This window comes from Argopecten irradians, chromosome 11 (genome assembly GCF_041381155.1).
Source record: "Argopecten irradians isolate NY chromosome 11, Ai_NY, whole genome shotgun sequence".
In the NCBI taxonomy this organism is placed as follows: Eukaryota; Metazoa; Mollusca; class Bivalvia; order Pectinida; family Pectinidae; genus Argopecten; species Argopecten irradians.
The window spans coordinates 37,713,913-37,737,286 of NC_091144.1; the positions used below are offsets into that span (position 1 = coordinate 37,713,913).

Genomic DNA, 23,374 nt, shown 5'->3' on the forward strand with positions numbered 1-23,374 from the left:
TCCAACAAATTAAAAAGAGTTTTATGCAGAGATTGCTCAGCTCAGAGAAAAGGCAAAGAAAATATTGAACTTAATCTTATATGTTTCTATGTTTTTCTATGGTCCGTTTTCATTCCGCTTTTAGTATGTACTTGTAGTGTATTTACTAACTAAATGTAATATCATACATTCCGGAAATAGTCCCATCCGGACCCTGCGCAATGATACTAAGACTCAATAAAAGTAGTTCTATCATGACGGCCATGCTTGTTAGCTGTGTTATTGATGTCCTGTGAGTTACTGTGGCAAATACACCACATATTGGCGACGAGGATGACACAAACTTCACAAACTATGAAGGAAACGACGAACTAATATCGTAAGAGTCGATTTGAAACAATATTAGCCCAAAACCCATGAACTATTAGGTATTTGCTGTTCTGGGCAGATTTCGTTTTTCGCACCACGTGTGTCGGTGCCGGATTTTTGTGAAACTTCAATACGCCAGTATGACGGGTAAAGTGGGAAGAATCGATACGTTCGATGAAAGCATAGAAAGGTGGGACGCCTATAAAGAACGTTTAGATCAATATTTTATTGTCAATACGATAAAAGAAGAAAAACAAGTCCCAGCGCTCCTGAGTCTGATCGGCGGAAGGACATTTGCGGGCTGTTGCGTGATTTGACCGCACATGACCTCCCGCAACCAAAACATATCCAGTTTTGACGAAGATTTTGCAGGAACATTACTCGCCGCGGCCGTTGGTGATAGCGGAACGCTTCCGCTTCCATAAGCGCGATCAGCGGGAGGGAGAATCTATTAGAGATTATAACGCAGCTCTCAGAAAACTCAGCGAAAATTGTTCGTTCGGAGAATCTCTCAACGATACATTACGAGATCGACTCGTTTGTGGACTGAAAGCAGAACACATACAGAAGAAACTATTGACGGAAGCTGATTTGACATATCAGAAGGCGTTAGAGGTCGCGATAGCTATCGAAACAGCAACTAAGGATGCTGTAGAACTGCAGAGGCAACATGTAAAGGCACCTGTAAACAAAATACGGAAAGAGAAACAACCAGTTCCTAAGAAAATCCCAGTTACCAAGAAATTTGAGAAGATTAATGGTTGTTTTAGGTGTACAGGGACACACAAAAACCCCAAGATTGCTATTTTAAAGATGCCATTTGTCATAAGTGTGGGAAAAAAGGCCATATAAAGAAGGCATGCTTGTCGGGAAAGCCACGGAACAAGGGAGCTCCATCTCATAGAATCCAATATGAAAGTGAATCAGAGTCGGAAATGGACAGTATGGAGGTAAGCAGGAATGCTCGACAAAAGGCTTTATCAGCAGTGTCTATTATCAGTGAGGCTACCATCTATCAAACATTTATCAAAGAGGAAAGAGAGATCTCAGGATAGGAAAAAAATTCAGTAAATCTGAAAATAACAAAAACTACATTCAGGGGAAAAAGTTGGTGTCCTCCTAGGGTGGTGTTCCAGTGATTACATGCTAGAGCTTAAACAATCAACGGAGCTGCACTTAGATTTTGCTCGTGTGTTGATGCATGAGAGGTCCTCCAAAAAATATTGTTGGGCAGAGGACTGACTCCGTGATATAAATACTCTTATTGGCATGATGCTAAAGGGTACGTTGAATGTTTCAGGAGGTTATCGAAAAACCATGTTCTTCAGTACATGCAAATCAAAAACTGACCCTAAAGAAAATATCCCATGAAGTCTTCAGAGTGATTGAGTTAGGTACTCTCAATGGGTACATTACAGCACGGATGAAGGTCAGAGGAAGGAGCAAACCCAAAAATTTCTGTAAGCACGTTAAAGTTTCCTTTTGAACATGAAGGATGAAGTTGATGCAGAAAATAGACAGATTAGTCGAAACCGGTATTTTTGGTCTAAGGTTGACAATTTCTGAGTGGGCCCACGCCCATTGTACCTATTCCAAAGGGCGTGATTGGTAGTATCGTATCTTGCGTGATCTTTAATGTGACCATAAATCCGGTCCTTGATGTGGGACCAGTGATCCCGCTGCCAAAATAGAATGAAAATCTTTGCTAAACTCGGCAGGAGGCCGAAATTTCACCAAAATAGACCTAAAAAAGTGCATACCTGCAGATGACAGTGCGCGAAGAAGATCGGAGCCATATTTGACCATCAACACACATCGGAGCTTATTCCAGTATAATAGGCTAGTGTTTGGTATAGCATCTGCTCCAGCAATCTGGCAGAGATCGATCGATCGACCAGGTCCTACAAGGTGTGCCTCGAGTACAATGTATCCTAGATGACATGATTGTCACGGGGGCAACGGATGAAAGTAGTACAAAAGTACCGGTTTTGGCACAGGGTCACCCAGTGCACCTCCTATATAATCCTTACCACCCCCTGGCACCTCCCTATGGCACCCCCCTTCAAGAGGGGGGTACCGATCGATGACGTCATGGGAAGAGGGGGTTCTAATCGATATGGGTTTTCCCATCTATTTATATCGTCATGGGGTAATCCATCTATTGATAACGGCAACGATTGCATCACGTTTAGAAATAGTCAAACAAGTTTCAACCTGTTGTGTAAACAACACCGAGAATGGCTACTAAACCAGGTCACACACTACCTTGTAAATTTCGATTATGATCACTCATTAACTATGCTATTCGTGTTTCGGTCAAACCTTCAGGAATATTATATTTCCATGATACATATATATATTGAATAAGATGTTTATTGTTTACTATAGTAACACAGAGTTGGCACACATAAACAACATAAAAAAAAACGATTGAAGATGAACATCCCTAAATTATAAATATAAAATAGAGAAAACACTGCAACAATGGCTTTATTTACTCAACACGATTACATATCTATACATGTACAACGATTAGCTCTAGCGAATACGATTGCATCACGTTTTCGAAATAGTGACACTGTTAAACCAGTTCCATATGAATATATAGATGTGATTTGATAACGTGTAAAATTATAAAAAAACTATAGGAAGTTGTTTTAAAAGTTACCACGAACTAAAAGTTCTTTGTGTTCACATACAACAATGTTCGGGTTTAGTTATATACACGTAAACATTAAGAATATATGTGCCGGTAAAATCGGTTACATTTCCTCGTATATAGTTATACGTTATTACTCGAAATGTAGTCATTGTGTAAAACGTATTTAGGTATAATCTTAACATAGTCGAGGATAAATGTTTTTAATAACAAACCTTAAACGTATTAAATTCCGCTCACACTATTATCACTATAACTGCAAATGGCCGCTTACAGGAAGCGTTACCTATTTATGTGTATATACACACACATGTGTATACATAGAAAATTAAATAGCCTAGTCAATATCCGGCCCCTGTAGCGTAGCGGTCTAGACGGTTTTAAGCATTCACAGCCTAGGTAGCTAACTCAGGTGTTGGGTCGATTCACAGAGCCGGTGTCGTCTAAAATATGAAATTTGTATTTCTACATAAAATTCGTATAATTTCCTACAGAGCAATGTAAAAACACGTCCGAACCACTACGATGACACTAAAAAAATGAAAAATAAAATTGCACAAAAATATATCAAACCAATCAAATTACGTGAAAATAACGGAGTGTGATTGAGAGGGTATAAATACAGGCGTAAATGAAGTAATAAGTTCATTCTGCAGAAGACCCCGGAACGAGAAGCAGCAGAACCCTTGGAATATATACAGCTGAGGAAAAGGTAAGTTTCAGCACAATTACTAACAAAGTCTGAGGTGTTTGTCACGCATGGATTAGGTGTACTGGATTAGGCGATGTCACAAGTCCACAACGGAAAGAGGGCGCTATAATTGTGACATGTCCCCGCGATATCCAGGAAGCTCTTTCCGACCAATAATTCATGTGGACCCATTGGGTGATGCCAGTTTACTGGTGACAGTAGTCGTGTTCTTCGCACGAACGCCATAGGACTCCGGTCCTTTAATCAGACAAAACACGTGCATAGTAGAGCTAATCAAACATAAAATTCTAATTCTAATAGTACCTGAAACAATAGGTGTTTGTTCAATCATGAATTAGGGGGGATGTACGATTAGGGCGATGTACAAGTCCATAAACGGAAAGAGGGCTTGTATAATGTTTGTCCGCATCATATCCAGGATAGCTCTTTCCGACCAATAATTCATTTTGACCCATTGTGCCAAAACTGGTGAAAGTAGGATGTGTTAATATTCGCACGAACGCCATAGGACATGGTCCTTTAATGCGATAATCCTGGAACAAATCTTTTGAACACAAAAAAAAATCTTACCAGACATGTGGTCGAACATGGAGATGAAATGGAAATGTAACGTGGGGGATGAAAGTACTAAATGGGCGAAAAGATAGACTCACAACGCATTCATAAGGATACATCGGTCCTTTAATCATATACCTGTTTAAAAACGGAAAAGAAATGACAAGTACCTTAAGCAAGCTATGGAAATACATGTAAAGGCAAATAGGCGGGCAAATGGTCTTGCAACTGTAACAAATCTTTTGAGAAAAAAAACTCTTACCAGACATATGGTCGAACATGGAGATAAGAGGGAAATGTAACGTGTGCGATAAAGACTTGAAATGATAGACTCACAGAGACATAAATGATACATGCTCCGAAAGCATACCGTTGTGGAAAATCATTTTGGAAAATGAACATTAGCAAGCATTCCTGGAGAGTCACAAGTCAAACCAGCTTTATCGGCAATTTTGTTTTATACAACATGGAGAAAACGACCCTATTTAGATCCCCGAGATAAAAGAGCAAGCTGATGATAGCCAACAGAATGATGATGCTCCGAAGAAGCGAAATCGGGGGAACCTTTAAAGTAGTACTTATCCTGCCGAGACAACAAAAACAACTACTACTTTTATACAACAACAATACGACCGAAAGGAGATACAATGGCAAATGTAACGTCGGTGCGTGTCAAGTGGACTTTCTATACAAAAGATAGACTCACAAACAAAAGGAGAAACAGTTGAGCGCCCGTCACACCACATTTCCGTTTGAAAGTGTCAAATAACTTTAAATCCATTAGATTATAGATGAAGGTATGAAGGAATCTATCCGAAAGATGCAAATTTCCTTCATCGAATACCAACGTCAGGGAAGTAATTGGACATTGGACAAGGGGTGATTCAAATTCAGATACACTTTGCCCGCTATAAACCTCTTAAAGGCTCTAGCTACATCCCTCTACCGATCAAGCTGAGATCAAAGCATGCCATCATCAACGTTCAAAAACAAAGACAAGAAATGTTTCATGTGGTCAGTGCATGCTGCATTTACACCGGGCCAAGGAAGAAATTCCCAGCGAGTCAGTAAATACAGTATCCATCAGAATGAACTCGATTTCACAGGCATAACTTTTCCCGTCAAAGTAGCCGACATCAGCAAGTTTGAAACCATGAACAAAATCAGCATCAGCGTATTAGGATACGAAAAAGGTTTTGCTTTTCCCGATCCACGTGACAAAGCAAAGGTTTGACAGACACGTCGATTTATTGTTGATATCAGATGGACGAAAGTCACATTTTTGTTGGATTAGAGATCTGAATCGTCTGTTAAACAATCAAAAGAGTGACAGTCACCGTCACTTTTTCTGTATCTACTGTTTGCAAGGATTTACAAAACAAAGAATTTTAGAAGATCACACATCCTACTGTCGAGAGCATGGCAATCAAAAAATAAAACTACCAACAGAAGAGGACAAATGGCTGTTCTATAAGGATGTGAGCTTAAGGTACCTTACATTATATATGCGGATTTCGAGTCATTCCAGGCGCCCATAAAGAGATGTGATGTCGACCCAGGCAAATCCCACACGGAGAAAACCACACATCATGTACCATCCAGCTTCGCCTATAAAGTCGTAGGGCTCATACAAGAAACATCAAAGGAACCCGTGGTCTACAGAGGACCAGATGTCACGGAAAGGTTTGTTGAGTGCATGCTAAAAGAACAGGAAGAAATAGAGCAAAGGTTCAAACACGTCGAGCCAATGGATATGACGGGGACTGACTGGCAAGCCTTCAATGAAGCAACTAACTGTCACATTTGTGGAAAAGAGTTAGGTGAGGACAGAGTAAGGGACCATTGTTGTGACCGGTAAATGTCGATTAAAAATTTATTGATAAGCAGATAGTGACGAAAGTCAACATTTTCCATTGGCTGTATTAATTCATAGAAGTTTTGTTTATGGGGACAATCAATTGTTTGAATCATGTGACGTGTAAAGTAGAGAAAAACTTTTTTGACTAATGTTTGCATTGATTTACAAAACAATAGAACTTAGTCCTAGAAGAAAGGTGTAACTGTCTATTTCGTGGTCCGCATAGGACTCAAAAATGAAACCTCCAAAAGAACATTCAGTAGACAAGTCTGACTATATCCTACATACTGATGTCAGAATGGCACAAGCTCACTCGAAAAATTAAACTTTATAAAAACGAATAAACATCTTGGAGGAATATGGATCAGCACAAAGCTAACTGAAATTAAGCCAGAGTCGCCGCATTATTTGAGAAAGGAAGATGTCAGAGTCATTCCGTCAGAAAGAATTAAGGTCCACACTGGAGTAAAAGACCAGCATTACATAGAAAATCGGTTTCAAACTAGAACATCACAGGTTAATCTATCATGTTTTAGAGGCTTGACTGATGGGATCAGAAAAATCCATTCAACTGGCAGAGTCAAACATCATACGATATACCATAGATCTCATCAACCTTAGGAACCTGTGATACTACAGAAGAAGTCAGATGTGTCATGGTCTCACAAGGTTTGTTGCATGAAAGGGATTTGTGCTAAACAAGAACAGGAAGAAATAGAGCAAAAGGTTCAAACACGTCGAGCCAATGGATATGACGGGGACTGACTGGCAAGCCTTCGATGAAAGCAACTAACTGTCACATTTTGACGGAAGTGTTTGTGAGGAAAATGGGGACCATTTGTAACCACACCAATGACCGGTACGCATGGAGAGGGACATAATGGGTGTCTATCCCCAACTTGTCCATTGTAAGATTCACGGCACGGAAATTTTTGGAGCTGCTCACAACGAGTGCAACATCAACTTTAAGTTCACGGGACGCATTCCGGTTGTATTTCACAATACTTTTACGCGGTTACGATTCCCATCTAATCATGCAGGCCATTGGAAAGGTGTGTGATAAAGAGATTCAAAATGTATACGCCCAACAATATGGAGAAATACATTTCGTTCTCCATGGGCTGTATGGACTTCATAGACAGTTTTCAGTTTATGGGGACATCATGAAGAAAAACTCATCGTGAAGTTTCTCCATGTCAAAGATCCTAAATCTGACCCGACTATATCCGCTACAGACGTGTTCAAAGAAAAGGTGAAAAAATTTGAACACATTGACACAGCAGCATTTTTGTGTGAAGAGGATATAGAAAACTTCTCCTACAAAAACAGGTGTATCCCCTATGACTATTTCGATGGTCCGCATAGGTTTCAGGAAGCCAGTCTACCTCCAAAAGAAGCATTCCGGAGCAGAGCAGTCTGACTGGAGAAGACATATCTGATGAAAAGTATGAACACGCTCTCCGAGTATGGGAAGGAAACATTTAGAATAAACAATCTTGTCTTGGAGAATACTCGGATCTCTACGTGCTAACTGATGTGCTCGGGCTCGCCGATGTGTTTGAGAACTTTAGGAATCTATGTCTGGAGTCATACGGGCTCGATGCAGCTCACTTTTACACCGCCCCTGGGTTAGCGTGGCAAGCAGCATTGAAAATGACGGGAGTTCAATTAGAGCTACTCACAGACATCGATCAACATCTGTTTATCGAAAAAGGCTTGCGAGGGGGTATATCCATGATCAGTCATCGGTTTGCAGAGGCAAACAACCCATACGTACCAGGTTATGATCCAATGAAACCAAAAGAATACATCACCTACTTAGATGCAAACAATTTGTATGGATGGGCCATGTCTCAATCCCTACCCAAGGATGATTTGTCATACTACAGTAAAACATTATGGCGGGATCTAGGAGACTGCGGAAATCAGCATGACTGCTTAGATCATTATCATTCATCCGAAAAACTCATACCAAATCTCAAAAACAAGGAGAAGTATGTCATACATTATCGAAATCTAAAGCAATATCTTTCTCTTGGCATGAAGCTTACAAATGTTCACAGAATATTAGCGTTCAAACAGTCGCCTTGGCTGAAGCCTTATATTGATTACAACACCCAAAAAAAGGAAGCAATCGCGAAACAGCTTCGAGAAAGATTTCTATAAGCTGATTAATGATAGCGTTTTTTGGAAGACCATGGAAAATTTAAGGAAGAGAATGGATGTCAAACTCGTCAACAGCGAGAAGAAGGCCATGAAATTAACATGTAAACCAACTTTCCACGAGTTTAGGATCTTTTCGGAGGATTTGGTTGGTGTCCACATGCTAAAATCAAAACTATATCTGAACCGACCCATATACGTGGGATTCAGTATTCTCGATGTCTCTAAAACATTGATGTATGACTTTCATTATAATTATATGAAACGAAAATATGGATGCAATGCACGTCTCCTCTTTACCGATACCGACAGTTTGGCCTACGTCATCAGGACAGAGGACATTTATCAAGATATGTCGGGAGACAAACATTTGTTTGACACCTCAGAATATTGCACATCCCATCCTCTCTACAGCACGGAAAACAAAAAGGTATTAGGGAAAATGAAGGACGAAACCTTTGGGAACCCGATTCATGCCTTTGTTGGATTAAAAGTGAAAATGTATGCCTACACTTACAATTGTAAAAAAGAAAGAGATGGGAAATTGTTAGAAACAAACGTAGAATCGAAAAAAGCGGAAGGCATAAAAAAATATGTCATCGAAAACAATTCCCGTTTCGAGCACTACAAAGAATGCCTTCTGCAAAAGAAAATCATAATGTCAAAAATGAACCAGATCAGAAAGTTATAAACATCAACTTTTTAATGTATCTCTAACCAATTGAGGCCTTTCGCCATTCGACGACAAACGATATTTGCTTGCCGATGGCATCACTAGTTATGCATACGGGCATTGGAGAATATCAGGAGAGTAAACTACCCAAGAAAGGTCTAATGTCAAGACATAGTGTGATGGGAAATGGTGTACATATACACAGATCATTCGAGTACCATCTATCGGGTGGTAGATGACTCTCGACTATTTGTAAATATACATTGTCCATTATAGATTGTTGTACAGATGGGCACAAGATGGGTCCCTGACTTGTGTTCCGTCTCATTAACAGGGACTATAAATATTAAATGTTATCATATTTGGTCGAGTTATTTTTACCCACAATGCAATTGACACGGTATATATAGGGACAAACTGTAAAACTCTCATTTTGTAATCTGGCCGTCGATGAGAACACATCGATATAAAGCACCAGTGTGAAATTTGCTTTAGTGAATATATCTGGCCACATGACTTAAAACGTCACATAAAACATAAACATATGGAAGGAGAGAACAATACCCAGCAGCAGCAGCAGCAGCAGCGTCGGCCGCAGCAGCAGCAGCAGCATCAAGAGTTTGTATTTAAACATCCATTTACCGCAACTGTTTCGGGACCGACCTCATGTGGGAAGACCTATTTTGTCAAAACACTGCTTCAATCTTGTATGACAAAACTATCACCACCTCCTCAGCGTATTTTATGGCTTTACAAACGGTGGCAGCCACTTTATGATGTCATCAAAGCAACGGTTTCACCAGCGGTAGAATTCATCCAAGGAATTCCGTTGGATTTAGACCAGGATTCTTTCATTAGTCCAAACGTGAGAAACTTGGTGATCTTGGATGATCTCATGTCGACAGCAAACAAAGATCCTCGTATTAACGAATTATTTACGGTGGGGAGTCATCACAGAAATTTGTCCGTTTTGGCTATCAATCAAAACCTGTATTATAACAAGGACCCAACACAGAGGAGGAATTGTCACTACTTAGTGCTATTCAACAATCCTATCGACAAACAGCAGGTCATGACTCTTGCAAGACAGATGTATCCTGGGAATCATGAATATTTGATGAGACATTTCAGTGAGGCTACTAATAAGCCATATGGTTACCTACTCATCGATCTAAAACCATCAACACCCGAATCATCACGCATGCGCAATGACATATTTTCCGAGCGGTCTATAAAAGGAACAACAAAGCACATCACCAATCATTTTGAGACTGACACTCCGACCGTGCAGACGTATACCCCAGCAGCAGCAGCAGCAGCAGCAGCAGCAGCAGATATTACCAGATCAAGAAAATATGTCGGCCTGCGACGATTGTGGTATCATGTTTCAAGACGTTCACGATTTACAGAGACACGTAAAGAAATGGTGTCCGGAAAATGATTCCCGAAAAAGGAAGCTATCATCAAATGAAGAGAATGAACCAGTGGTCAAGAAATTGTTGTCTTTAGAGAGTTTAGAATCACAAGACGAAGAAAATGAAAGTGAAGAACACGTGGTTTTTAATGCCATTATGACAAAAGCAAACTCTGTAAACGAAGAAGAATGGAATAAAAAGTATGACAAATACGTAAATGAAGGCATGTCTGATGACGAAGCCAAAGCGAAAACAGAGGAAAAGATGAAAGTCAAAGATATGGTTCAATTTATCAAAGATTATGGATCGATTATTATGTCCATTCTTAAGCTACAAAATGGTAAGATCCACGAAAAGGTCATGAACGATGTCACGGAGCTCATAGACGATGGTTATGACGATCGCAAGGCAATCAAGATGGCTCTTAAAAAGAACCGTCATGTCTTAGATGAGATGTGGGATGGTGAAGATGGTGATGGTGATGAAGATGAGGAGGAAGAAGATAGCGATGATAATGAAGAATCTGAAGAGGATGAAAACTGATATAAATAGACTTTTTTCTTAATGACGTCATTATAAAGTTTAGCACTCGACGAAGAAGGATGTCGTCTTGGGAAGACTATTTAAAAGACATTTACTTCAATCCCGCCAATGCAGGGAGTTTCTCTGGACCAGACAAGCTGTATCGATACGTGAAGAAAGCTGGGAAATACGTCATAAGTAAATATAAGATAAGAAAATGGTTACAACGTCAAGAACCCTACAGCCTGCAGAGAGCACTCCGACATCCATTCAAACGAAACAAAATTTTCGTAACTGGCATCGACGACCAGTGGTCTGCTGACCTCATGGGTCAAATTTAAGAGTGAAAACGATGGTTACTCTTATATACTTGTCGTGATTGATGTGTTCTCAAAATACTTGTGGTTTGAGGCCACTGAAAAAAACAAGAAGGGAGCGTCTGTGTCAAAGGCACTGCAAGACATTCTCAGCGAAGGGAGACAACCCAGTCGTATCCGTAGTGACAAGGGCCAAGAATTTAGATCCAAGGACGTTAACTCTCTACTTAATCGATATGGTATCACGCATCTATACGCACAAAACGAAACCAAAGCTGCTGTAGCCGAGCGTGTCATCAAGACTATCAAAACAAGGTTGTATAGATATTTCACACACGATAGAAACTACGAGTACGTAAAGAAACTACAGTCGTTTGCTAATAGCTACAATCAGACATATCACCGGACGATCGGTATGGCTCCGGCAAATGTAACCGAAACAAAGGAAACTTCTATCTGGTGGAGGATGTATTGGCCGAAAAAAACAACCTGTGTTGACAAAAACGAAGAAGACTCGTAAACTGTTCAAATTCAAGGTTGGAGATAAAGTGAGATTGACTCATTTGAAGAATCCTTTCACAAGGGAATATGATCAAAGATTGACCGGAGAGATATTTACCATTTCTCAAAAAGTACTTCGAGGAGGTCTACCTCTATATAGAGTCAAAGACTATGATGGGGACGCGATCAAAGGGACTTTCTACCAGTCTGAACTACAGAAAGTGGGAGTCAGAGACGACGACATGTGGAAAGTGGAAACCATTTTGAAGACAAAGGGAAAAGGTCAAAACAAACAATACTACGTGAAATGGCTTCACTGGCCTAAGAAATTCAATTCCTGGATATACGCGTCTGATTTAACCGATTTGTAGGAGAGTGAACTACCCTAGAAAGGTCCAATGTCAGGACCCCGTGTTATGGGAAAGAGCGTACATATACACAGATCGCTCTAGTACTATATCGTGGGAGGTAGATGACTCTCAGTAGCGTAAATATAATATTGTCCATGATAGAGTAGGTAAATTTTGTAAGGATGAACGTAGGATGGCTCTCCGACCCATGTTCATTCAATCGCGACGGGAAAAATAAAACATTTTTGTAAATATATCACCTCCTTATGGTGGCTGATTACGGCCATCTCGTGTTTTTGTGTTGTCGCCTTGTCGTGTTGTCGCCTTGTCGAGTTGTCGCGGTCTCAAACTGCGACAACCCGAGATTTAACAGTTAAAATGTCGACTTGTCGCGTTTTCGAACCGCGACAAGTCGACAACACGACAAGACGACAAGTCGACAACACGACAAGTCGACATTTCAAACACGCTAATTAGCGCGTACAGAATCTCGTGTTGTCGCGGTAAAATGTCGACTTGTCGTGTTGTCGAGTTGTCGACTTGTCGTGTTGTCGCCTTGTCGTGTTGTCGACTTGTCGCCTTCCTGTTACACATGCGCAAATCATATGAAATAACCACTATCTTTGAATATAGAAAACTGAAGTCAGTGCTTGTGAATATTTGGTGTGTTTGTAAGATATTCGATGTTCAAAATTGTTAAAAAATTATATTTTTCCCCATTGTTAACTCTTTTGAAATGTATTATACTTAACGGAAATCTATCATACTATGGTGGCATATTTCTGCCATCGTGTTATTTTAGGTCGAGTTATGTAACGTAACTTTGCCGAGATAATTATGTCGACCTGTAGAGTTATATCATACTGATATTTCATACCATTTTTCATTTTAACTAAAATATATATAAATAAAGTTATTTCTGAAAATAGCTATCTTTTAACTCCATATATCTTAACCAAAAACCCTATTTTTGTTAACAATCCTTGTGGTATAGCGCCTTAAGTGTTTTATTGTTCAAGACAGCTAGATATCACCTTATACTTGTCAATATCTATACAATTATCTAAACTCAGCATTCCGGTTTTTTGTTCGGTTCGGCCCCTCAAGTAAATCTATTCACTCAATGTCAATCAATACCCCGGAACTAGCTTTTTACGCTAGGTGTCATCTATTGTTAAAGAATTAATGTCCACTTTAGACTCAGGTAAACTTACATAACCACCTGGTTAGTAAGGATATTGTATGCCTTAGGTCCTTAAGAACCCACGCTATACGATGACCAATCGCTGCATTTGTTACATAGCGCTAATTAACTCCGAAACAGTTTTGACCAATCAAAATTACGTGACACCTGGATAAGTTGTGTGTAACTGTTCCCAAAGCTCACTAACAGCTGGAACATCGAATAAAGATACACGAAACTTAACAGGCTGTCTCCATCCTAATTTCAGGTAAGAATATTTCATTTTATATCATATCGAAAACGTTATCTACATTTCTTTGTAATCTATGTAATCTATATCAAACTTGTTGTATATTTTACTATTAACTTGTTAACTGTGTACAGCGTGTGTTCATTTATTTTATCATGTTTATTCAACATAAGCTGTGTTAAATGTACATGTGTAATTGTATTTTCCCTCTAACAATCTTTTTTTAACTTAATGTTTTTCAAAATACCAAATGCGGTAATTAACCTTGAATTTCGATGTACAAATATTCATTTTTGGTTGTATCCATAATTAAGCTCCAAATCTCATATTTTTAGATAAAAAGAATCCGTAACGTTAAGATAGAGTCATTCTTTAATATCCTGTATTTTAACTAAGAAAATGTAACCTCAAACCATGTTTTCTTTAAAATTTATATTTAATTTAGATCAATCAAATATTTAGTATTGTTACCGCATCTTTGTACAGATTAAATTCCATAAGTTTAGATGGAGTTATTCCCCTTTGCAATTCATAACTTCCGCGCTACAAAGTCTACACGCATGGCTGATAGACCATTTTGTAACTCAATAACATAGCTGTGAACTTTCTATTTTGATTCCCATAACATGGCTAATGTAAGTAATTATGTAACAATTGTGATTATAACGATTATATGTTTAAATACTGAAAATCATAGAGATTTAGCGAGATACATTGTCGTACTTGCGATTATGCGCTTTAAAGTATTGTTAGCTTAGAATAAGCTTATCCATGAAATCATCTCTTAAAATACTCTTAAATAATGGTTTATGTATTGTCACCTATAGCTGATAAGTAGCCAATTATAAACCTAAATAATCATAAACATTTGTATTATTACTAGTATATGTTTTTGTCATTATTTTATGTAGTGGTAAATACAAAAATGTAATACTTTGTACAGACCTATAACAGACTTTGATTTCTCAGACCAGATTTAGTTTGATTGTAAAATTATCAAGATTCTTAGTGTAAATGTAAAATGTTGTTCTAATGTTAACTAAAATCAACCCTGATCATATCTATAACTAAAACCATACAATCTAATTACATGTACTTAAATGCTTGTGCTAATGTTAACAAAATCAACCCTGATAATATCTATAACTAAAACCATACAATCTAAATGTTTCAATGCTCTAAATGAATTAACCATTTAAATATCATATCCTGTAACTTGTAAATGTGTACATACATTATCTATACTTTGTGAAAATTAAATTGTTCTGATGTTTTATGAAACCCTACCTCATTATTAGTACATGTATATGTAAATAACTTTAACATAACTCTTTGTCATATGTAAACTTATTTGTACCTTGTCATATTGTTCAGAATTTAACTATCAACTCAATAACAATTTATTTATCATTAATACTCAATCATGTAAACTATTTGATAAACAAAATCTTAAAATTAGGTTGTGTCCCTAAATAATTGTCTCCTTGTTGCTGGTAATTAATCCTTTGGCATCGACCCCTCACTGCTAAGCCAGTACAGCTCTACTTAGTTAATTTCCCCTTTTATAATTATTTTGTTTTATTATTGTCAGTCATATATATAATTGACACTGTCCTTTTCTACATGTATTTTCATTGTATTGTAATTAAGTCCATTAATTGGTTTAATTCGTGATTGATATATTTATATTGTATATCAGTAACATGAAATATTATGTATGATTGTATGTATTGACTCTCACTAACAGCTGGAACATCGAATAAAGATACACGAAACTTAACAGGCTGTCTCCATCCTAATTTCAGAAATACCAACAAACCCAACCCAAACCAAACCCAAAAACAGTATAAAAGTTATATCATGACTTGTTGAGATATTTATGTCGGCTAGTCGACTTCCATCACGGAATGTTGACTTACATCCTGGAAAATTGACTTACCTTATTACGACGAGATCCGCGATAGTCAGTCGCGATAGTGTAACTCGACTTTCCAATATGAATATGTGGATTTGTCGTCTTAAAACTCATCTTACCGATATAAATATCTCAACAAGTCATGTTATAACTCGACTTGCCAACATAACCATCTGGTAAAAGTCAAGTTACCATAAGTCAACCTTGATTAACTCGATGGCAGAAATATGCCACCAGAAATCATAATATTAAATTAATTGAATATTAACAAAACAAAGGATATTGTCAGAACACAGAACAAAAATGTTTGTACAATGAACAGTAACAGAGAGGACAAATGTGCATGTATATTAACTTAATATTGTAAAATCTCCTTTACAAAATATTGTGTTATTAATCGGTTAAAACTTATTATTCAATTTGAAGAATTGAAGAGAACACGGATGATAAGACGAAATATTATCTATTATTACTAATTACTGTAATAGGTTATGTGTGCAGTACATCAAACAATAACCTTAATTTAAGATCTAATAAAGAATTTGATTTAAAACGATAAGAAAAAATCATTAAAACTTTCATTTAGTCCAAAGCGTTATAGAACAGATAAGGTGTTGTGCCCCATCTTTCTGGTAATTAGTTCATCTATTTTGATCATCTGCTTGCATCACAACGTATATAATGGTTAATATTCTTATTTATAAAATTTGTTTATTGGAATTCAGCAAGATTTAACCCTCGAAAGTTTGATTGTGCATTTTTACTACAGTAATTCATACAATAGTAATCAAATGCTGTAGCATAGATACTTCCAGTGGACATTTAATATAATGGAACTCTTGCAAAAGAAAAGTACACAATTAGTATTTCTGGGTCTAGAAATTCCTAATACATAAAACATGTGTTCATTTTACGAAATGAATATCATAATTATATAATAATCTTTCTCAAAGCGATCAATTTGTGGTTAAGAGAGGCTTGGCTAATTATGATACATCCAAGTATAATTGACCTGTGTTAATATGGTCCGAGTGCAAAGTCAATAAAAGCAACTCAAGTTACATTACGCAAACATTGAGTTCTTCAGGGTGGTGTCCTATGGTCGATGTTTTTTCTTGTAAGTAGCATGCACATTAGAGAATGCTTTGATACTTGCCAAAGTATGGTGGCATATTTCTGCCATCGATTTGCCGACTTACGACTTAATAATGTCGACATCGTTAAGGCATTAAGTCGACATCATATCGGAATATGTCGACATAAACAGAAGAATATGTCGACTTACCACATGTACATGCCCACATAATGAATCCAAGATATTTATGTAGACAGTCGGTAACTCGGCGATTAATGTGTTTATGCTCGGGTGTGACACCGACTTGTCAGTTATTGATGTCGACATCCAAACTAAAAGATGTCGACATCTGGTCTTGAAAGTGGAAATCAAAGGCCACCCTTTCATAGGGCACTGTGTATATGCAGCAAAAGCCATACAGCAGAGATCGACGTTGATTTTGTTAATTCAAGTTTTTATTCATTTGATTTCAAAAAAAAAAAAATGTGATCCTGCACATCCCGACCATGAAACTGTAGCCTGCGTGTACGTAGCTGTTAGCCCGAGCTAAGGAAGTGTACAACGAATTATTAATATATATATATAACCGTGGGTTGAAAATTCGTTTCAAAGCTGTGTGTGTGTTTTGTTGATTGGCATTCGTACCAAGTCCATGTATTACATACCGTACTATACTATATTAAAAGAATGAATGAAAATAAAAATAAAAAAAGATTTTTTTATGTTGTATTTTCTTGTGAATCCCGAAAAAAACCAGTTACGTAATTTAAAAGCCATAAAGGTCACAGTACAGGTACACAATACACGTTGGGAAACCAGCTTTACTTGTTAGCTTGGCCTACATAAATATTTACATCCCTCGATCAGAGAAATACTATTTAAATCTCTGCCTCGATACACTTATATAAAGGCACAACGAATTTTTGTTACGGTCTTAATGGTCAGATTCAAACTTTGGGCTAAAAATCCTCCAGGGACGCGGTTTTAAACTCCCAACTCGCGATACATCTGCATCTATTTTTCGTAGTAAAAACATGCGTTCTTTGTAGTCAAACGTAGTAAAAAAAGTCACGTGCTAATACCTCATTCATGCCATTGGCCAGAATATACAATTGTATTATGGGTAACTAGTGATCACGTGATTTTGTGTTTACTTTCAAATATGGAGATAGTTTGCTTGCCATTTCTTCGGAGAAATTGATTTATTTGAAAATATTTAGACTCCAAAATATTATTAATATTGCATGCTTATCATTTGACTTGCACATATGCACTGTTTTACTATAAATAATGAACTGAAATGAGTTGTAAAACTGCCATTTTCACGTTTTTTTAAATAAATGATATAATACGAATTGACCATTTCAATAGGTCTAACCGTCTAATCTAAAATCAGCGAAGATCGGCTACTCCCGGCTAAATTCGTAGAATTCTAAATTTATATTTATATATATTATTACCTGCTTTAGGGCTCAGAACATATACATATAACACAGAGAAAATAAGGCCAAAGTATGTATAAATACCAGGTCAGAGAAATCACTATATTTGGAAGTAAACACACACTCATGTGATCACTAGTTACCCACTAATACAATTCCATATTTATTTCGGCCAATGGCATGAATGAGGTATAATCACGTGACTTGTTTTACTACGTTTGACTACAAAGAACGCGTGTTTTGTACAATTATGGGGAAAATCCTCCGCGGATCGTGGTTTCATTTCCACCATTTGAAATTGTTAGCAATACTATCATATCATAGTTTATTTTCCATATTATTTCCAAACAAATAGTTATAAGCTTCCGCATAGCCCACTTAGCTTTTTGGGAATCTAATACATATGTACACATATACTAAGAAACACGGGCTTATGTGCTTACATGGCAGGTCTCAAGGCCCTCTACCAATATTGTGAATTTCATGGCCCTTGGGTCTCGGAATTTTCCCCAGGGGATAGGGTCTTAACCATAGTTTACATAGGAGACATATTTATTTGTTTGTTTAAAAGTTAAACATTATTCATAACTGTGCATATCGGAATTCAGGTGACTGCTAGACATTCTCAACTCTCATCCATTTGTAAAAAAATTCAAATTTTAACAAACTTCTTCTCCACAACACGGTTTTACTCATTTTACAGCAAGTACAAAAACAACAACAATCAAATTTTAATCATGAATATTTTGTATTGATATTATTTTTTTTTGCAAATTTTCAGCAAAACAAACATGTTTCAAATTAAATTAATACACATATTTGATTAATATATTTGATCTGCATTCATTATTGAATTTAAAAAAAAATGAAAAAAACCTTTATAACATAGCAAAGGTACATGGTTTGTCATTTTAATCAAGGGAGATAAATCCGATTTGAAGGATTTTCCACAAAGTGGAAAAGTTAAAGCCGCATAATCCGTATCTTTCAGGGTCCGTAAATCAACAAAAGAAAATAAGGGTACATATATTATAAAAAGTTATCAACTTTCCCCTAATTACACACCCAAAAAGTCCCGAGTCCAAAAGAAATTAATGATTAAAAATTCGATATCCAGAGTGTTTGAATAATTCACTTTCCATGCATTATTCAACCAAAATTAAGACTGGTACATTTCCTGGTCAACATCAATTATAATTTCAACACAAATTTATTAGATGATGTTTCAAGTAATTGTCGAGTATATATACATGAACTTTGTACGGAGCCCGCGAAGGGACATGGAAAAATATTTATTAATCCGTGCACACGGTTTGTCAATCCGTTCGCACGGATTACTAATCCGTGCACACGGTTTACTAATCCGTGCACACGGTTTGTCAATCCGTCCGCACGGTTTGTCATTCCGTTCGCACGGATTACTAATCCGTGCACACGGTTTGCCAATCCGTCCGCACGGTTTGTCAATCCGTGCACACGGTTTACTAATCCGTGCACACGGTTTGTCAATCCGTTCGCACGGATTACTAATCCTTGCACACGGTTTGTGAATCCGTGCACACGGTTTGTGAATCCGTGCACACGGTTTGCCAATCCGTGCACACGGTTTGCCAATCCGTGCACACGGTTTGCCAATCCGTCCGCACGGTTTACCAATCCGTCCGCACGGTTTACCAATCCGTGCACACGGTTTGACAATCCGTGCACACGGTTTACTAATCCGTGCACACGGTTTGACAATCCGTCCGCACGGTTTACTAATCCGTGCACACGGTTTGTCTATTTGATATATTATCAAACCGTGACGTGTACATTGAACATTGAACCATCGACTACCTTCGAGTCAATTGATTATAGAGGGCACGGCGGCAACATGAGGTAAGGAAAATCTACAGTTTTAATTAATGGATAATACAATGGAGACATATAAACATGTATCTTACAAAACGTTTAATGTGCTTTTTAATTGATGCATACAGATTATCGATTATTTTCAATTTGTAAGTATGAAGTAAACGACTTGTTATAAGTATGCCTAAAAGTCGATGTTAACATTTTAAATAATTAGATCACAGTGTAAAGAGTAATATTAAAAAATATACACAATGCATGTGTATATGTACTTCATCTAATAGACAATTTCTACTTTATATTCCAGTTGACGGCAATTCAAAAACAAAGACACGTGCTTCCATTACGGGAAAAAGTAGTCAAATATTATTGTGTAACTGAACGGAGAGACGACATACTGGTGGTAAAACGATGCCAAAGTTTTTAAGAAGAATACCGGTTGACTGTGTTTCAATGTGATGCTAAAATGGCTCTATCTAAAATATGACATTGATTAGTTAACCATATTATTAATTGTCCTTAAAATAATGTCACGCTCGTCTGGTGATCAAGGATAAGATCAGACAGGGCTATGTAAGGACGAGTCTTATCGAGAGAAAAAATAAAGCCAGAGTATTGGGAGAAAACCATCGATATGTTTCAAAATCCTGACAACTGCCCCACTCCACAAAGGTTTCGAACTCAAAGGTGAAAGACATCGCGCGACTGTCACTAATTGGACCAAAGACCAATAAACACTGCCATTCAAAAAAATGTTTCTTTAAAAATGAGCTGTTTTTTTCGTCTGACGCAGTGATAGTCAACTAACGCACGGTGATTAGAACGAGGCGGAAAGCATAAGACGACCCGCGTTAACGTTATGAAGGTGAACATTTTATTTAAATTGTTCAGAAGATGATGATAAATGTAGTGTTAATAACTTTTGCAACTCTACAAAATTATCAGTATCGTTTTATATTCCCAATTTTTTTTAATTAAAAGGTGTTTCGAAAAGATACATGTTTTGGGGTTTTATGTCAAACGGGATATTTTCCATGGATTTATTGTTGGCTTTAATAAAAAAAAAACATGTATATACGCTGACTGATACACAAATGTATCTCATTATTTTACAAATGATAGTTGATTGATTATCACAATAAATCGATTTGTTTTGGCTACTTTTTCACATTTTTGTTACATGTATAAAATCAGTGTATGTATGCTGATCTGTACATATGAAAATACTTACATTAGTAATATTTAAATGAGTTGTAACATGGTCCGTCTTAATATAGTGGTGAAATACATGTACAATAATCTAGTATTAAATGGACACAATATATTGTTTGTTTCTTAACATCAACCTGTACATGGATTCGTTCACTTTTAAAATTGTACAGTTGTCCTCGTCCGAATGTTGGAGCTCAAAAGCATCTGCAAATTAATTAGTTTATAGACATGTATAACCATTTTCAGTCGTTGTATAGATTTATATAATAAATCGGCTGGAATCATACTCTACATGGTGTACATGTATAAAACAAATGTAAGATTTAGACCTTTAAAACGTATTGTGGTAGACACAGGTCATACAATGTTTTCCATACTCGAGTTCAAGCTCGTAACTTTTAACAAGTAACTCACCCTGTGGAATATATTCTGTATTCAACAACAACGACTCTTGTAACCTGTATTTCTATAAACTGTAACTAATTATCAGATCCCTGTGTTGGGCTTACTGACGACTGGGAACCAATCTGACACTATGACGTCTAAAGACGATATCAAGTTTGGTAATATGACTGAAGGCTTCAGTAAGCATAAATTATGCAATGTTAAAAAGTTCAATTTATGGAAATAACGGAGCCAAATTTTTTGTTTATTTTTTTATCCATATATATTCACACTCTATTCTTGTCCCAAAATCCCCATTTGAGAAGGAAACCCATTATAAAGACAGTTCGGACTAGCTTCAATGTTATTTTTATAATATTCTTTGAACTTTTTCGGCTGAGCGTTGTAACAAATTTCGAAACATGAGGTGCGAGTACTTTCAAGTAGGAGTGGATAACATTGGCGAATACAGAGGAGATGTGACGAATACCTGTGCTTAAAATCCCAAGCACTGTGTTATTCTTTATATACAGGCACATATGACTTAATTAACGCAGAAAGGCACAAATATATGTTTTTATTTAAATATATACATGTACGATACACATCGTTGTGTGCAGCAATGTTTTACAGAATTTGGTAAAACACCATAGAGTATTTAGGTACACATTCCTTGTTTTGTGGAATCGCCTTGGCGTCGGCGTCAGATTTGGTTTTGGTTTGTTAGCCGTTGTAAATGACATTGCTTTCTACATTATTATATGGTCATTATTGCTGTATATGCAAAACAGTGGCGTAGGAAGATGAAACGTAATGGGGGGGGGGGGGGGGGCAAAGGTCTTCAATATTTGTTTCCCCCCCCCCCCCCCCCCCGCCGCCGCCGCACCTACAGGAGGAGATTAATGTACATTCTTCATATATCATTAAATTTAATCCTTGTACACATTTATAGACAGTGGGGTCGCTAAAAGGAAATTAACGAATACGCAAATTGGCCAAATTAGCGTGTGAGCGCCGAAGGCGCAAGATTTTGGTGTTTTAGGGGTCTGAGGGTGACCCCCGGGGAAAAAAATTAGAATGGCTGAGATGAGTTTTACAATGTATTTTGATAATTTTGCGAGCGCTCGAAAGCGCGAGATCTTGGTGTTTGGGGGTCCGGGGGTCCCCCCGGGAAAAAAATACGATTTAGAATGGCTTATATGAGATTTACGATGCATTTTGATGAATTTGCGAGCTCCCAAAGCCGCGATAATTTGGTGTTAGGGGGTGCGGGGTATCCCCCGGGAAAAAATTACGATTTAGAATAGCTGAGATGAGTTTTTCGATGTATTTTAATGGTTATAAAGCGTTCTTAACATGGTATTTGTCGATTTAAAGCTACCTGCATTTAGATATGATAATTGTGTCGTCATAATATTATGCAACCCTACTCGATCCGAATACACCGGCTTTACACCATCGGCACATTGTTGTGTAACATAAAAAAAATGAATTAATTGTCTCGCTAAAACATATAAACAGATTGATCTGTTAAGAGACATTTTTAAATAGTACATAGAATCCCTTGATGGACATTTTTAGTCTAGTTCGTGTGTATTGAAGTTTTACTATTTAAGGTTTGACATTATTGACATTACGTGCTTGAACGTTTTAGGAAATGCGCCGCGCAGCGGAAAATTTTCTAGAATGAAGTACGAAAATGTGCAGGAGGACCCTTTTTTCTTTCAATTAAGCATTTTTAGAAAATTTCGGTCGGCGAAGGGGGGTGGGGGGGGGGGGGAGACATGTTTGCCTCCCCCCCCCCCGTCCTGGGGAACGGGGGGGGGGGGGGGGGGTCAGTTGCCCCCCTGCCCCCCCCTGCCCCTGAGTAAAGATTAAAAAGTTATGTTGTAGAAATTATGATGTGCTTTTTTAAAGATAGGATATTGACTGAATAATGGGAAAACATGAAACTCGTGCTTGTATTTCGTCAATCTATAATATGAAGTG

At 37.5% G+C, this 23,374-nt stretch overlaps 1 protein-coding gene and 1 long non-coding RNA gene across 2 annotated transcripts; both read left to right on the forward strand.

Annotated features, from left to right (window-relative positions):
* Positions 1–488: 488 nt before the first annotated feature.
* On the forward strand, positions 489–1,200 carry LOC138334622 (uncharacterized). Its single transcript, XM_069283263.1, has 2 exons — positions 489–495; positions 701–1,200. Exons 1-2 carry the CDS (start codon positions 489–491, stop codon positions 1,198–1,200), a joined length of 507 nt encoding a protein of 168 aa, XP_069139364.1.
* An 18,464-nt stretch (positions 1,201–19,664) lies between these two features.
* Positions 19,665–20,782, forward strand: LOC138335483 (uncharacterized). Its single transcript, XR_011210290.1, has 2 exons — positions 19,665–19,816; positions 20,097–20,782. It is a non-coding gene; the product is annotated as an uncharacterized lncRNA (long non-coding RNA).
* Positions 20,783–23,374: the final 2,592 nt, after the last annotated feature.